Raw genomic sequence first — 17,777 nt, 5'->3', positions numbered from 1 at the left:
TTATTCTCCCAGAACACTCGCGCTTCCCAAATGACCCTGGTTTCACCAAGCCACCTGCCTCTGTCAGGGAAATTAATGAACTTCAAAAGTAAATACAACTTGAGATGAACAGCAAGCCCTGTTTTTATAAACACTGGAAATGCCAGCACCACAGTAGTGCATTTTTTCTTAAACAAGCCATAAAGAGAGCTATAAGTAAAAACATGGCTTCTGAACCTTACATTCACTGCCACTGTATCGTCCATTAATCTTTTTTATAGATTCAGCTGCCAAGTTAGCTGTATGTCTGTGCAATACAGGATTTGATCCAGCAGTTTCACTCCCATAGAACTGTGTGTAGTGTTTAATATAGGAGTCAAGATGTATATTTCAAAAGATTCATTCTTATGGATACTTCAGACAAATAATTTGTGTAGTCCCTACTGGGTTAAATATTTCGCAAGGACAACGTATTTCCTGAACAAAATCTTCCATATCCAGTGAGCTTAATCTGCACAAACTTGCCCATAAAACATTTATAGATCCTTTCTAAAACATTCATGTAAATTAGATATGCAGAATGCTAGAAGGTAATGAACTGGCCACGTAAACAATTTGGCTACGTATGTGAGTTTGATGGCTTTGTTTGACCTAATTCTTTAAAAAAAAGAAGCAACAGCAGCAAGAACAAAGTGAGAAGAAAACTAGGGACAAAAAATTACAACAGAGGACATGTCACCGAAAGAGGAGGATTGCTGACACATAGAAATATATATTTCAACAATTGTCACTACAATTTATAGTCTACAAAAAATAGTAAGTAGGTCAACCCCACCGTTCAGAGTGAGAAAACGTTTCTTTTTTCCTGAAAAAATTAGGAAGAGAAAAAAGGAATTAAGGGAACAAAAACTGATTTTGGCAGGAAAGCCTAGGAATGTATCTTGATTTCCATGGGAGCTGAATCTAGCTGACAATTTGACATCAGGGTTGTATATTTAATGCTAATTATTTTTATCTGTGACTCTGGTTAAAATCAATATGGCCATGTCAATGCCAGCTAGAGCATGAACTCTTCTTAGGTGCTGTTTATGTAGTTCCAATAATCTCAGTCCCTAGGATTCCAGCTGGCGCTCTAATGATACTGAAATAGGCTTTGTTCAAGCAGTTATGAAAACTTTCATCCCATTAAATGACTAAAGAGGGTGGGTTATAGTTATGAGAAATGCCTAATTAGCCGAGTGCCAAGAGCTTAGTATGCCCCATGTTGTGTACACACATTCTTCCTTCCAAATGCACAGATTATTATTAGAAGCATCAACTCATATTTTTAGTAAGAGGTTCCTGACTTCTAACCAAAAAAAATGTTGAAAAGCCACAGTGATGACTGGAAAAGTTAAATTCACCTTCACACTTAAATATGCCAGACTTTGTTAATTGGTTTCTACCATTAAGCTGTACTTTGTGGCGGATAAATACTACTGGGACAGATTCATCCCTGCAGAAGCAAGTGCAGAAACATTAATGTGCACCCAATGGTGCCTACAGGAAAACTGTGCCTATAGAGGATATTCCTATGCCTTTCCTGGTGAGGAAGCATCTTAAATTCCCATCTGGAGTTCCATGGGAGCCCCTTTGGTTGAGGTTCCCAGGAAGATATAGAGATCAGTACATCTCTCAGCCAAGCTGGCCTTGCTCACTTCCCAGGCTGGCCTTAGCCATATTTGGAGCAAGTGCTGGCTGACTCTAAGTCCCCTGCTGTAGCAGGAGCTGTGGATGGCTTGTACCTCTATAATCCCACTGCAGGCAGACTTTCCACTGTTAGGGGCCAGCAAGCTGATTTCTTCTAAAAACAAGCTGGCAGAACCCACAGAGTGAGTCTGGCCCAGTATATTTAAATCTTGGAAAAGTCAATGTAGATATTCCAAACTCCACCACCACCACTGCAAATAAATACAATAAAAAATTAGCAGCCTTTTTCTGAGGCATTGTTTGCTTTGTACCCTTCTATTTCTGGACAAACTGATCCCATTTATTCCTGGCCTTCTGTGAGTATTTCACTGTTAAAAATTGATGCAGATACAGCGAATATAACAGAGTCCTCCACTGTTTATAATTGGCTCTTTGTCGGGAGGGCTGCATATGCTGGGCCAATTTCTGCTTTCATTTACACCAGTGTAAATCCTGACCAACTTCACTGATTACAATGGAATTATTCTCAATTCAGAGCAATGTAAACAGAAGCAGAATTTGGCCCATAGTTTTTACATTTCTATAATTGTGGAAATGAATAAGAAGATTATACAAATGGGGTGGATTATATAAAATAAAAAGCAAGTAGCTACCAAGCATTCCAGTAAACCCATATCTAGTGAGCTGATTACAAAGCCACTGTTGAGAGAGAGAGAGAATATAGAATATCAGGGTTGGAAGGGACCTCAGGAGGTCATCTTGTCCAACCCCCTGATCAAAGCAGGACCAATCTCCAGACAGATTTTTGCCCCAGCCTAGATGGCCCCCTCAAGGATTGAACTCACAACCCTGGGTTTAGCAGGTCAATGCTCAAATCAATACACACATGTCTATGTATATTTTATAATCATTTGGATTTAGGCCCTAGCTAAGGTAGTAACGATAAACGGAATTTCTGAGAATTCTGAGGTGATGGTGGATTTGAGATAAGGCAGTGTGCTGAGTCCACTTCTCTCCAGTCTTGGTATGGCGTTCATAAGTAGGACAGCCGCGATACAGAGAAAACTAACGTATGCTGATGATCTGGCCCTTTTGTCTGACAGCAAAGAGGAATAGGTAAATATGGTATCTGAGTAGGCATCTGTGTTTGAAGATCAGTTTTCTTTGCATTTACCTTTAAACCATGAACTTGTGCAAATAGCGAAGGTGGAAGAAGAGCTCTTGATTAAAGTTTCAGGAGAGAAGCTGAGTCAGAAGAAAAAAAATGTGTGTACTTAGTGCCATCAGAGAGAGATCTGGAGAATTCTGCATGGGCAGCAGTGAAAAAGGTGGCAGGAGTTCTGTGATACCTGCAACTAAGTAACAAATTGAAAGGTAAAGTGTTTGTCCCTGCCTGCTCTATTGTTTGAAAATAGTGGGTTTTAAGGAGATGGAACAAAAGAAGATACCGGTAGCATGAAATAGTATACTGAAAAGAATGGCAAGCAAGCAGAGGGTTGACTGAGTGTGCATGGAAGAAATTAGGGGGAAGATGAACTATGACAGATTGCAAAAGTGCACATTTGAAGTGGACTGGACATGTGATAAGAATGGGAGAAAAATGAAGAGCAAAGAAAGCATGGAAGGAAGAAGACATCAAGAAAGGGCATGGAAGACCAAAAATAAGATTGAAAAACTCTGCCAAGAGAAGTTTAAAGAGAAAAGGACTGGAATTCTAAGACCTACAAACTCATGCCACAGACCAGAAGGAGTGGCAAAAATCATGGACACTGATCATGTGAAAATGGGAAAAGGAGTTGAGAAGTGAAGTGAGAAATGAAGTGGATTATGTTAAGTAGATTGAGAGGAAATAGTCTCAATTTCTTTGGGCTGGTCTACACCGGGGGGGGGGGGGGGAGATCGATCTAAGATACACAACTTCAGCTATGGTATTCGCGTAGCTGAAGTCGAAGTATCTTAGTTCGACTTACCTGGCCGTCACGGCGGCAAGTCGACTGCCGCAGCTCCCCCGTCAACTCCGCTTACTCCTCCTGCCGAGGTGGAGTACGGGCATCGATTCGGGGATCGATTTATTGCCTCTAGACGAGACGTGATAAATCGATCCCTGATAGATCGATTACTACCCACCTTTCCGGTGGGTAGTGTAAACGTGGCCTTCGTATTCCAAAATAAGGCTTGACAAGGAAAAAAAATCCTGTATATAAGACATTTTGTAAATAGCTGATAGCAAAATCACTGTTGTAAATCTGGATGGATAAATTCAACTAATAATTGAGTAAGATTAAAGAAAGTCTGTAGATATGTTTCTGGAAAGCATGTCATAATTCTTGATAAAGGGGAGAAATTACATAGAATCATAGAAATATAGTGCTGGAAGGGGCCTCGAAAGGTCATCAGGTCCAGCCCTCTGTGCTGAGGCAGAATCAGGTGAACCTAGACAATCCCTGAGAGGTGTTTGTCAGCCTGTTCTTTAAACCTCCAGTGATGGGGATTGCACACTCTCCTTGGAAGCCTATTCCAGAGCTTAACTACCCTTATAGTTAGGTTAAATCAGGGATCGGCAACCTTTGGCACACGGCCCATCAGGGAAAGTCCCTGGTGGACCAGGCCAGTTTGTTTACCTGCAGCATCCGCAGGTTTGGCTGATCGCAGTTCCCACTGGCCACGGTTCGCCATTCCAGGCCAATGGGGGCTGCAGGAAGTGGTGGCTAGCACGTCCTTCAACAAACCAGCCTGCTTTCCCTACACAAGCAGCGTCCCAAGTTTGGGAAACACTGCTGTAGAGCTCAGGGGGAGAGAAAAAGCATAGCTAATAAATTTAACATGTAAAAGTGACTTACAGTAGCTTTTCTATGCACTAAAAAAATTCATGTCTTCACTGTCCAATATGTTGTGGACTTCCAGGGATAGGAGTTTGCATCATTGGGAAGCTGAGAATCTTTTGTTTCCAGTTAATTATCAGACTTTGTATCTGTCAATAATGCAGGACTGAATATTGCCCAGTTGGGGGTGGGAAGGAATTCTTTGGTAGTGTGTGATTTGTTTGTTTTTTTGGAAACTCTTTGAAGCAGCTCCCTAGTTGCCCCCGGGTTGTTAGGAGATACCTCTCCCGTGTCTTCACTGTACCAGAAATTACAACTGTTTTTCCTGCATTTCTCAAAGCTTAATAGCTGAGGGGAAAGAGTGTCAAAGTTTGTTCAGTGGGGGGCGTGGAAATATTTTAATCTCTTTTGGGTTCCAGTATGATAAGAGGTTCACTCTGCACTAGGATTTTATGCCCAGCACAGATAAGACACCAGTATCTACAGTCTTATTTCCAACCAGCTGTTTCTAAGGGCTCTGTGGTCCTTTAACTCCCTAATACAGACTTTTTTCAAAAGAAAAAAGCCATCTTGATTTCCCCTATAACCTCCTCTGAGCCCCCCGCTTTTTTTTCTAAATCAAACACACATCTTTCTGCCCTCCCCCTTGGATCCTTTAATAATTTTTAGATTCCCCTATAGAAATAGTATGCACAATTTCATTCCTGTTTTCCTGTAATATAGGCAAATGATGACTAATTTAATGTGCAGGACAAGTGAGGGGGGGATCAGTGTCCTGAATTCTGAAGCTTCTTTGTCTCCAGAGAGAGGTAAGTGCTACATGCTTTTAGGAATCTTTTAAAAAGTCAACAATATTTCTACAGGCTCAATACTTGTCATCAGTAAACAGTGCCAAGTGGGTTTCAAGAACTGCTGGTTTTGGTGGAATGAAACCCAAGACTTCATTAGACTAAATGGTACTTGGAGCCATTATTCTCCCCCCCCCCCCCCCCCCCATAGCCCTTGTGTAGGCAATATGCTTTTTTTAAAAAAAAGAGCCACAGCTATACTAGTGTATTTTCCAGTAAACCTTAATGGCTTCTTTAAGTTTACTGGAAGTATTTCTCAATTAAAAAAACCCATTGGTGAGCTAGCTGTTCACTTTTCATCACTGGACTTCTGCAGGAAGAGACATTGGCTTCAATCCAGCTCCCACTGAGGTTCACTGATCTCAGTAGGAGCACCCTCCGGCTCTCTCTTATTTCTTGTGGCGGATAGTGAAGTTAGTTTTGATGATCTCCACCTCTAGTGGTCATTCAGTTATAGACTGAAAGCTCCTTTTCAATGGGTGTGGATGTTTCTTTCCGTCTCTTTTTCTTGAATGTCATTTGTTTTTTCATTTGTTTGATGGTATTTTCAGACCCTTTTGAGTGCTGCTAAGCTGGTAATATACAATATGGTACAGCTTGTGGGGGTTGCTGGTTACAGTCTGTTGTTGTTGACTGACTTGCCATGGCTTTATAATGCTTCTATACCATTGTCTCATTTGGATGTTGATGGCAGTGCTCATTCAGATGTAACAATTAAATCAGATTACTCAAACTGATTCTTACAACATGATTCTTGTGTATGTAAGTAAGCAGCTTTCGAATATGAAGTAGAAATTAATAGAGGAGGTTGGAAAATTTCAAAATTTCAAATATCCCCTCCCCTCCTCAAATCAGGAAAAACTTGACACCTTTTCAATCAGCTCTAAAAATGGACATCCCCATCCTGTTTTCCAGGAGGATGTCATTTTAGATGTGTACAGGCTAACAACAAGAAATCTGTTCCTGTACTGTGTTCTAGTTTCTGGATTTAATGTGTTACATGCACCCAGAAATTTCCCAGAATTATATGTTGTTGTTTTGGAGGGTGTGCTGTTAGTGGGAGGGGGGGGGGGGGGGTTAAGTTATGCTTTGGTTTTATTGCAAAAGAGGCTTCATTTTGGTTTAGCCCAGGCTTCTCACCAAGGAAAAATAGTAATATGCTATATATGTTCATTGCAAGACCTTTATCATAGAAGTCCAGAACTATTAACTCCTCTCCCCCACCCAAAAATATTAGGGGTGAAATCCTGGCCTCATCTAACTCAATGGCAAAATTCCCATTGACTTCAGTGGGGCCTGGATTGCTCCTTATGTCCACATCCTTAATGGCTGTAAATCAACATAGCTCCATTGACTTGAATGGAGTTTGAGTGATGTCCATTTAGCCCTTTATTTTCCAGGAATAACACACTTTTACTTAACCATAATTTGGTTACTCATACCAAAAATACAACCAGAAACTCATTTATCAGAGGGTGGGAGAGAGGATGATGCAAGGGATCACAGGTGTAGACTTGCTGTGTACCAGACTTTAAAAAAAAAATGGATATATCCTATCTCCTAGAACTGGAAGGGACCTTGAAAGGTCATCGAGTCCAGCCCCCTGCCTTCACTAATAGGACCAAGTACGGATTTTTGCCCCAGATCCCTAAGTGGCCCCCTCAAGAATTGAACTCACAACCCTGGGTTTAGCAGGCCAATGCTCAAGGGAGACTCTTCCATTCTAAGGACAAATAAATGACTAAAGGCTTCCTGTCTTAGCACTCATCTGTTATAAGGTCACTTTCCTGCAACTATATTAGTTGTCCTCCAGAATAGACACATTAACTATGGAATAGAGCAGCACACACTTGGGAAGACTGCAATATTCAACAGGAGGTCCACTATGAAGAGCTCTTATGGGAAGGTGGGAGGGCAGAATTTATAAACTTCTCCCTCACTCCGTTCAAATACAGTTTTTAAAAATATGCTGGAAAGCAAATACAGTCAGAATTTATTGCTCCCAATTTAGCCCTTTTAAAATTTACATAACATTTTTAAAAAGCTATTAATTGAGCAGTGAAGGAAATGCTGTGGCCAAGCCAGTAATATCACATTTTAATTAGCCTGCTTTTCTCTTTTGCTACCATTGGCACAGCTCTGTCTTCCAATGGTGCTTTACTGCTAGCTGAATTGCTTTTACTATAAATTTCACTTTGTATTATTCAGCAAACTGTCACTAAACTGGAAGCATTAAACAGTTCTTGAGTTAGTTAGGGTTTTGGTGATTTTTTTCAAAATAATCAATGAATGTTAATTGTGGCTGAAATAAATCACTAGTGATATGGCCAGGCCAGCACTGGCTAAGGGGATCAGGACAGGACATCCAGGAAGCAAGAATACTGAATGAAAGTTACAGAACCTTGAAAAATAACTACAGGCTTTGGCTTCCTGTATAACCTAAAGCCTATTGTGTTATATTGCTATTACAATCTAGGTATTATATCAAAAAATTGTAACACTTTGTTCTATTTTGTTATTGTATTCTCTGTTCTCTCTCTTTTTCAAGTACTCCTCCTTGATCTGCCCATGGTAAGATCAAGAAAATAATGATCAACTAATGAGATTAAAGCCAGATCCTCTTCCCAACACAAAGCCCAGCTAAACAGGCATAGGCTGATGAGGACAGAATCCTTTCCCCAGATTCAGCTGCTCTGGAGCTACTATTGCAGACTCAGAGAATGCAGGACTTATGGCTGCTTCAGTCCCACGCTGTGCTAGGGTGTACGGAGCCTTGCTGAGCAATGCTCAGAGTACTCCCCAGGAAGTGTGGCTGCTCTGTGCAGACTCTCCATGTCCTCCCCACCCTGTGCAGTGAAACATTTATTCTACTGCATTCAGAATTTCCACAGCCCTCATTTGCCTCTGCAATCAAACACATATTTCATACCTATCTTGCCCTATTGTCTTTAGCGTTCTATTCCAAACTTGCCGTTCATGTGATTTGTACCCAGTTTTAATGTGTGCAAAGGGTAGAGCTGTCACTTCGTATCACTACATTCTATAGCTGTGGATTCAACTTTTAAATAAATAGACTGGTCTCAAATACAAACAGCATTTACCAGTTATGCAAGTTAACGGTTCTTCTCTTGCTAAGAAGATAGGTATAGGTCTCAGGAAGATAAGTATAGAGCTCAGGCAAAACACTCATCAACTTCACTGGTTGTTTTGCCAGGGAATTTCTAGATTGGGCCCCTCAGAGCTTAAGACTTAGTAACAGAAAGGGATATTTAAAATATTAGCTCAGTCATTGAAAATGTTGGTTACATCATAAAAATATAATCCTCTTACATTCACAATTCAGTGGAGAAAAGTGCGCCAGTTGAGCAATTGCCTTGACAATCAGAAACTCATAGGAATATACTCTCTGTTCAGAAATATTCACTTAATTAATGCCTTTAAAAATAAACAAAGTACTAAGCATTAAAACACTTAAGAATGTGTCTGAAGACTGACTGCCATTCAATGCTGGAACCATTCTACGTGGAGAGGAAGTGAAGACTAACTTATCCCTGTGAAACTATGGGCTGAAAATAAATTGCCAACAACCAAAAAAAGCTGTACTTAGCTATGCCGCATTCCTACAAAACTCAAATCATGAGTTTTGTTCTGCACAGTATCAGCTGTTCAGGGCTAGGACTTGAAGCACCACATTAGAACAGTAGAGCCAGTGAAAAATTGTATGCCAAGAGTTGTCTTTTCAATTAATGTGAATTACGTTTTTTCGGCCCTCATCAGAACATACTGTTCCCTTGTCCATATTTCACTTCCAAACTGTGAATTCAGAATTTAATCTAAGGGAGAACTTTTAGAAATCTAAAGGAAATTTTACTAGCTCAGATCCCTCTTATGCTGTGACTTTGCATGAACTCCACATATTAAACACTAAACCTTTCAGGTGCCAGTTAATCCACTTATATCGAGAGACAAATATTGATCTTTTCTGAGAAGTGTCATAGGATCCTTTCTTCAAACTAATCTGATACCTAATCAGGAGCCAATATTCTAGCAGGAAGCATCTGGAGCTGGTCTCTGAGGAGAGCCAAGGTACAGCCAGGAAGGGTAAAACTATAACAGGTGAAATACTGATTTCATTTAAACCAATAATAATCCAGAATAATTTAAATGAAGTTAGTGAGCTAGTCTTGATTTCTACTGGTGTAACTGAGATCATCATCTGGCCCTAAGGAAATATTTGGAAATGAAGAATTAGATTAAAATATTAAAGCACAAATCAAAAAGGCACCTTCAGGATTTTTTTAGCACCTGGATTTACTACATCTGCATATGAACTCAAACCAGTAGATTGTATTACAGTTTCAGAATTACCCTAACTAAAATTTCCCCCCAAATTAGCCCTTGCTATGAGGAGAAGTATCATGGCTATAGGAACTTTAAAAACAGTGTTAAAGAAAATGGAAATTTAAACAAACCAAAATTAAATGTAAACAATATTAATGGTCTTATTTAAATCCACGAAACCATAGAAATTAAGAGTTAAATCTGAAAATCCAGGTTAATTATATTTCCTAGTTCATGCCCGTGTGTCTCACTATTTTTCCTTCACAAGATAATGTTACTTCTAGCTAAGAAATGTAATCCTGGCCCAGACAGTCTCTTTTATGGTGTACCATCTTGCTTATTAGTTTTCAGGTGCCAATGATGAAGTCAAAAAAATTTCCACAGAAAGCAGATACTTTTTGTGGTTGGGGGGAAATATTAGTCAGACCCAATTTTGTGACCAAAAAAAAAAAAGTGTTGATGGAAAATTTTCAGTCAGCTGTGTTCAGAAATATCTTCCACACCATCGTGTATTGTATTTCAAGTTAGCATGTGTTCACATAGGGTGACATTCACTCCTATATAAAGGACTAGTACAAGGACTATGCACATCTTATGTCCTACATAGTCCTTATGAAGATGTGGAGTGTGTAGATATATGTATGAGATAAAACTTGACCGCATGTTGAGACTGGCAGATAGGCAAAACGGCAGCACTTTGCACAGTTTGAGTTCTGTACAAAGTTCATTAAAACCAAAAGGCTCCTGCCACCCACATTTTGGCAATGAGCACATTGAGTGCTCATTCCCCATAGCAACGCTCAGCTGTAATGTCATACACCTGCCAACTTTGAAAGCCCAGAATATTTGGTACTGGAATCTGCCACACAACTTCTTGGGGTAGCTTTGCATTACTGCTCAAACCATTCTCCCAGCTCCAGTAAATGATAAATGTGGTCACCCCTGTAACTCCTATGATATTGTGAAGAACACTCTGGAAATGGGTTTTCCAGGTTTGGAAAGTTACAATACTGCTGCTGCACTAGTTCATAAGATCACCCAAGGACTACATCCTGAATGAATTAGCAAGTTAACACATCTATATGGGTTATCATTATTTGTTCTTTTTCTTTCATTATCAGACTCTGAAACGTTAACTTGTCACATTTAGAACCTCTGTATCAAAAGGCTTTGGTGCATATAATGACAAACATCAGGGAGGGAGAAGAGTTCTTTAAGCTAAAGGACAATGTTGTCATAAGAACAAATACATATAAACTGGCCATGAATAAATTTAGGCTAGAGATCAGAAGAAGGCTTCTATCCTTCACAGGAGTGAGATTCAGACTTTCAGTAGGAATAGTGGGGGCAAACAACTTAACTAGTTTTAAAATAGAGTTTGATACGTTTATGAATGGGATTATACAATGCAGTTGCCTGTGACTGCAGGGAACTGGACTCAGTGAGCCAGGAGGTTCCTTCCAGTCCTCTGCCCCTATGACAGCAATACAAGTTATGTAAAAGCAGAACATTCTTGGATGAAACTATAATACATTTTATAAAACTGTACACAGGATTACAGAGTTTCTTTGATACTCACAAAGGGCCCAGTTCTACTGTTGTTACTCTAACTGAGTAGCACTTCTCCAAGAATAATTTCACTGTGTTCAGTGGGAGTACACTTCTGTATAAATTCTCAGTAAGTGAAAGGATAGCATAACTAGGCCCTTAAAGATCAGCTACTTGCAGTGATCTGGCACTAGCTCAATGCGCTACTAGATCCAAGTTTGTGTCTCATCTAAGTACTTTTCTTTCAGGGTGGTAGGTACAGAGACAGGGCCAGCATTATGAATAGACAGCTACATAAGAAGGAAAATCTGGGAGGGCTGGCAAAAGTGAGCAGCTATCGCTGGGGCAGCTGGTATCATGAGTCTCTCCATGTTGGGGGTTATGGAGCGCTGTTGCCTACTGCAACTGATTGCAGAAATGGATTAGGGACAGCAAGGGTATCTGCTCATCAGTTGACCAACCTAGCCCTATGTGGTAATCCCAATGACAACATCACTTCCTTGTTTACATGAACTTTGAGCCTAAGAAAATTCTATGCTGGGTCAAGGTACACTATATACGCTTCTTAACAGTGGGTGGAGAAGATGCTGAAATGTAAAAACTGGCATTTTTTTAGGAAAGCATGGGTTTAAAGCCCTGGTTCCAGATACCATCAGCCTTATTCTGTTGCATGCCTAGCCAGTCTGAGGCAACACCTGCTTTGGAATGGTGTAAATCAGCATACCTCCACTGACGTCAACAGAGCTATCCTGATTTATTCCAGCTGAGGAGGTGGCCAATCGTTTCTAACAGAAGTAGAGAAATAATAAATAGTAATGCAGCTGTTAAAATCTTGCATTGTGAGTAGTTGTACTGACTTCACCAGGACTACTTGTCTTTAGATTAAAATAGTACAAAGCACTTGAAAGTCAAAGGTTATTTAAGGGTAAGCAACATAAATATAGGCAACCAAATCTGTGTCACATAGAATTCATAGTAATTATGAGTTCACATTGCAGCAGTGGTTTGTGGGGTTAAAGCTGATAGAATGCAAAATACTGTAGGGTGAAAGGAAAGAATCAAAAGCTCATTGCCTACTAAACCAAAATTACCGGGTGGAAGTTTACAGCATGGAAAGCTCTCTTAAATAGTCTCATTGGCAGAAAGTTCCTATCTTTGGTCAAATCTTCATTATTGCACTGCATAAAAACACTGCCAGTTTGAGTAAAGAAGAGAAGTGTGAAAACTGGCATTATCCCCCCTGGCAAAAGTTTCTTCAAAGATTTTTGCTAGCGATCAGAATGACCAGAGGCCACCATACTCAGAACTAAATATAAAATCCATTTCTTCAGTTTAGCTATCCAGAAATATATTCTTTACACACAGACACAATATGCAAAAGACTCACAGTCAACTAACTATTCAAGTTTTATACCTACAAGCAGAGAAGGGTGAGAGTGTTGTTACTTCAAATTTAATTTCTTGGGAGTCACTAAATACTGGAGTAATTGGTGTCTTGGCCCCATTGAAGTCAATGGCCAGTCTCCTGTAGGCGTCAATAGGGGCAGGATAGTGAGTTATGGGTCAAAACAATTCCTGGAGTAACTATTGACTTCAGTGGAATTACACCCAGGATGAATTTGGCCCTATAGGTGAAATTCACCACTGTGAAGTAGGTCAGCCCAAGGCCTATTAACCACAGAAGTCCCATTTAAGCCCTATTTGAGGACCTTGTGCTGAATTTCAATGTTTATTGTATGTGGCACTTAGACTCGCCCATCTAAAACCTGAACATTGCATGCCCATTTTCATAAAAGAAACAGAGATGGGGTGTTTTGCAAGGAGTCATGAAATTCATACTCCAGGCTCAAATTTCAGTGCAAATCAGATTTTTGTACCATAGAGATATCATGAATGTTTTAAAAGAACACGCATTATATACTTTCTTCCATAAAGAGGATAACATATAATTACTTATAGTCTATCCAGATATAGTTTGCGTTTGTTGCTTCTATTTCTTTTCAAATTATACTTTGCAATTACATTTACTTTCTAGATAGGCAGTTCTAATGCACACTTTAATGAAGATGTCATTCAGTGTTGAAGATTATTCTTGACACAGTAAGCATTTAGAAATTTCTGTGGGTGGTGAACGGAGAAGTTTCCCACAGCACACACAAAAATTAATCCCCCAAATTATTTGCTTGTTTCTGATTTTCTACTTTTGAATGATCCACAATTTCCTTTTACAGCAGCTAATATCACAAAACCCAATTGTCTAGACCTAAAGTTACACAAATAAAACAAAGGCCTGATCCTGAAGTGGTGGAAAAACTTGTATTGATGTCACTGTCTGCAGAATCAGGACCCAAGAAAGCAAATCTTACTGCATCTTACAACATGTTTACACCCTTATTTACAGCCCCCTCAATTCAAAACTCCACTCTCAGGCTTCAGTCAATGACAGACCAATGTAGCAACACCCCGGCATTTATTTATTTATTTATTTATTTAGGCCATTGGTAAGGAACTACCCCCTAGTTATTGCAATGGTTAAACACCATTAAAACATGTGCTGCAAAACTCATCCATTACACTGACCTTGAAGCTGGCGTCCTTTGTACAAATCCTTTGTTTTGGTTGGATGAGCTCTGGCGCTGTTATCACACTTAGGTTGTTCATACCTACAGGGAAAGCAAAGAGAAGAAAAAACAAACTGAAATCAACTTAAATTAGTTTTATTCTTCTTTCGAACTCTATATGGTTACGCTGAAATTATACCTCATTTGTTCAGAGCCGAAACTGTGTAATTTTGTTCTCATTACAGTCGTACACAAGGATATAGACAGAAGGGAAATGATACATAGTGTCGATATTCCAAAGACCTCATTGCAAATATTAATTCATTCATCCTCACAACACTACGAAAATATTAGTGAGCCCATTATACTGATCGGGAAACTGAGGAAACAAGACAGCAAAGAAACATTAGGAAACCTAATACAAAAAGAAAATTAGGTTCCTCCCACCTACCAGAACACTGGTGTATAAAGCTGTAAACCATATAACATGTTTGGCAGCTGGCATGTTATTCAGGTTGTGATGTTCCTGAAAATCAGTTTTAGCCCCACCCTCCCCCCCCCAATAAGCTGGTACTGTGCTTGGTGAATATTACAGTACTAAAATTGTGTATTACTGTATTGTGACTGGAACAAACATTAACTTATGTAAGAAAGGCTGACCACTAACCACTAGCAGTTACAGAAAAGTCTTGAGGACGAGGAGATGTGCTGTGATGGTTTGAACTGGAGACTGGAATGGACTTAGCTGATCTTCAATTATTGCTTGATACATGATATGTCTTGTCTCTTTCTTAGACATTTAATTAATGCAAGTATGTGAGTCACAGATGGTAACAAGAAACCCTGTGCTATTTGTATCGCCTCTACAAGTAGACGTATTAAATGCCACCAACTGTGCTGTCTTCCCCATGGTCTTGTAAAAGATGCTATATAATGAAGTATATCTATTCTGCATTTAAAACCCCATCCCCATCTTCAGATGCAACACGTTGTGAGTTTTGATGCTTCCTGCTGCTACTACCAATCTATTAGCATAGCTACAGCTGACAGCCTGCTCTGTAGGAGTATGTATTAGCAGGAATATTGTAAGCAAGAGACAAGAAGTAATTCTACCGCTGTACTCAGCGCTGATTAGGCTTCAACTGGAGTATTGTGTCCGGTGCTGGGTGCCACATTTCAGGAAAGATGTGGACAAATTGGAGAAAGTTCAGAGAAGAGCAATGAAAGTGATTCAAAGTCTAGAAAAAATGAGCTGTGAGGGAAGATTGAAAAAAATTGGGGTTGTTTAGTCTGGAAAAGAGAAGACTGAGAAGGGACATAACAGTTTCAAGTACATAAAAGGTAGTTACAAGGAGGAGGGAGAAAAATAGTTCTCCTTAACCTCTGAGGACAGGACAAGAAGCAATGGGCTTAAATTGCAGCAAGGGCAGTTTAGGGTGAACATTAGGAAAAACTTCCTGTCAGGGTGGTTAGGCACTGGAATAAATTGCCGAGGGAGGTTGTGGAATCTCCATCATTGGAGATTTTTAAGAGCATGTTAGACAAACACCTGTCAGGGATGGTCTAGGTAATATTTAGTCCTGCCTTGAGTGCAGGGGACTGGACTACAAGACCTCTCGAGGTCCCTTCCAGTCCTATGATTCTATGCTGATATTTCAAATGCCAACAATATTTGGGTCATGAATGTGATGGCTACATTGTACTTAACTATTTATAGCTGGATCTATGCCTCTGCCACCACCAGCTTGGAGGGCATGCCAACAATAAGAAGGTTCAGGGCAAAGCACGCGGTCAGATCCTTGGCCACCACAGCCTCTAGTTGCAGGTGATATAACTTAGAGCAGCTCTGTAGCTCAGCTCCTGCCCAGTCAGTAACAGGGGACCAGAAAGGTGGCAGTGGCACAGAGCCACCTTCCAATCCTCCATCCCAAGCTGTACTGTGTGTAAACTTGACACACCTGGGGATTGAGCCCACCCAATTTTATCAGCCCTCACTCTCTCCCTGCTCGCATCCTTCCAAAATTCAGAATACCATCCTGGGGCAGCCTTTCGTGTCTTAAACCAAAACTCTGGAGTAATCAAAGAAGCTACAAAGCATGATTCGTTCCTGCCTTGCACATTTTGCTATTATTCTGAGTTGTTAGCATTATATACTGACTTGGAAAGTAAGTGACAAGAATAATAAATCCACCCCGTGTTTGCACTGAGGCCAGTGAGGGCTTGCAACAATATTCATACAACACAGAATGGTAAACAGTCTGTATTTTATGAGTCTCCCTATGGAGTCTCAGTGCCTTGATTTAAGAAGTCCAATAAATGGATGGGGCACAACCAATGGGGGAAATATCAAACAGGAAAAGAATTTCCATCATACTCAATAGGAAAAGTGTGTGTACTGGGGCTCCGTAACTACACATTTGGATCTTCCAGTGCTACTGGAATTGCCACAAGAACTGAATGTGGAAAGCACTGGTGCCATTTTTTTTAAACCAAAAGAGGGACTGGTTACACTATGGAGTTTACAATAAAGCTATTTTATTTGTTGCCTCAGAGCATATGGAACTAGCTTAGCATTCTGCAGGTTTGGGGTTACAATTTCCTGTCCTCCTCCCTCCCCCTCCCCCCCAACCTGATTTTCCATTGGACTGGGTGCAAAGCAGAGAAGAATCAGGTCCTCTGCCTTCTGGTTCCAATCGCGTGATTTCATCAATTCATTGTCCTTTCATTAAACATAAAATGCAGATAAGAAACTTGTCTAAATTCTATTTAAAAGAGGATCTCTTTCTGCTTCGCTTTTACCTGTCTTTAACTCTTGGAGTGCCCTTGGAATCCTAACAAGTGAAAGCTCACAGACAATGTAAGAAAATGGGGCTTTGATCACGCTGCTGGCTGTGGATTACATATCAGTGTCAGACTGATTCACTAGCAGTTACTGTGAGATTTAGTCCCTCTTCACAAATGACAATCCAAGAAATGTGAGCTGTGGCAAGAAAGATGGCTGCTTTTACCATTGACTGATTAATCAGGAGGAATGACACCTGGCAACCAGTCACAATGTAAGCTCCTGGGATCAAAGCTGCTCCCACAGTTTAAAAAGCCTGTTTCTCACCAACATACAGTACATAAGACAGGGTATTTTAGCTCTGCATGGTGTTACACAGCACATGGGAAACTCCCATCACCTGTACGGTGATACAGCTACAGCTGTTTGGTGCCCTATTTGTATTAGTTTGCAAAGGTGGCCAAAATAGAGATGAAAGATTCTAGAAGCTATAACAGCCCAACCAAGTCTAATAATTTCATTTCATGCCACTTCATGGTTTGCTTCTCAGGCATATTCCTCCCCAAAATAGATTATTCTGATGCTCAAGATTTTGACTGAAGTATTAACCAGTCATGTAATGAAATATCATAGAATCACAGAACTGGAAGGGACCTCGAGAGGTTATCTAGTCCAGTCCCCTGCACTCAAGGCAGGACTAAGTTTATCTAGACCATTCCTGACAGGTGTTTGTCTAACCTGCTCTTAAAAATCCCCAGTGATGTAGATTCCACCACCTCCCTAGGCAATTTATTCCAGTGCTTAACTACGCTGACAGTTAGGAAGTTTTTTCTAATGTCCAACCTAAACTGCCCTTGCTGCAATTTAAGCCCATTGCTTCTTCTCCTATCCTCAGAGTTAAGAACAATTTTTCTCCCTCCTCCTTGTAACAACTTTTTCTGTATTTGAAAACATGTCCCCTCTCAGTCTTCTCTTCTCCAGACTAAACAAACCCATTTTTTTTCAATCTTTCCTCATAGGATGTTGGATTTTTTCCAATTTTTCCACATCTTTCCTGAAATGTGGAACCCAGAATTGGACACAGTACTCCAGTGGAGGCCTAATCAGCGCAAGTAGAGTGGAAGAATTACTTCTCGTGTCTTGCTTACAACACTCTTGCAAATACATCCCAAATGATGTTTGCTTTTTTTGCAACAGCGTTACACTG

General features: G+C 40.2%; 1 protein-coding gene across 3 annotated transcripts in view; it reads right to left on the bottom strand.

Moving 5' to 3' along the window:
• The window catches only part of SMOC2 (SPARC related modular calcium binding 2), a 172,093-nt gene that overhangs the window by 28,036 nt on the left and 126,280 nt on the right, over window positions 1-17,777 (bottom strand). For all 3 annotated transcript variants that reach the window (XM_065590457.1, XM_065590459.1, XM_065590460.1), the window contains exon 9: window positions 13,808-13,890. In XM_065590457.1, the coding sequence (XP_065446529.1) occupies window positions 13,808-13,890 (83 nt within the window). The remainder of the gene's footprint in view (window positions 1-13,807; window positions 13,891-17,777) is intronic.

Source organism: Chrysemys picta, chromosome 3 (genome assembly GCF_011386835.1).
Source record: "Chrysemys picta bellii isolate R12L10 chromosome 3, ASM1138683v2, whole genome shotgun sequence".
NCBI lineage: Eukaryota > Metazoa > Chordata > Testudines > Emydidae > Chrysemys > Chrysemys picta.
Note: the sequence above shows the minus strand (reverse complement) of the source record. Positions and strands in the feature narration are given on the sequence as shown.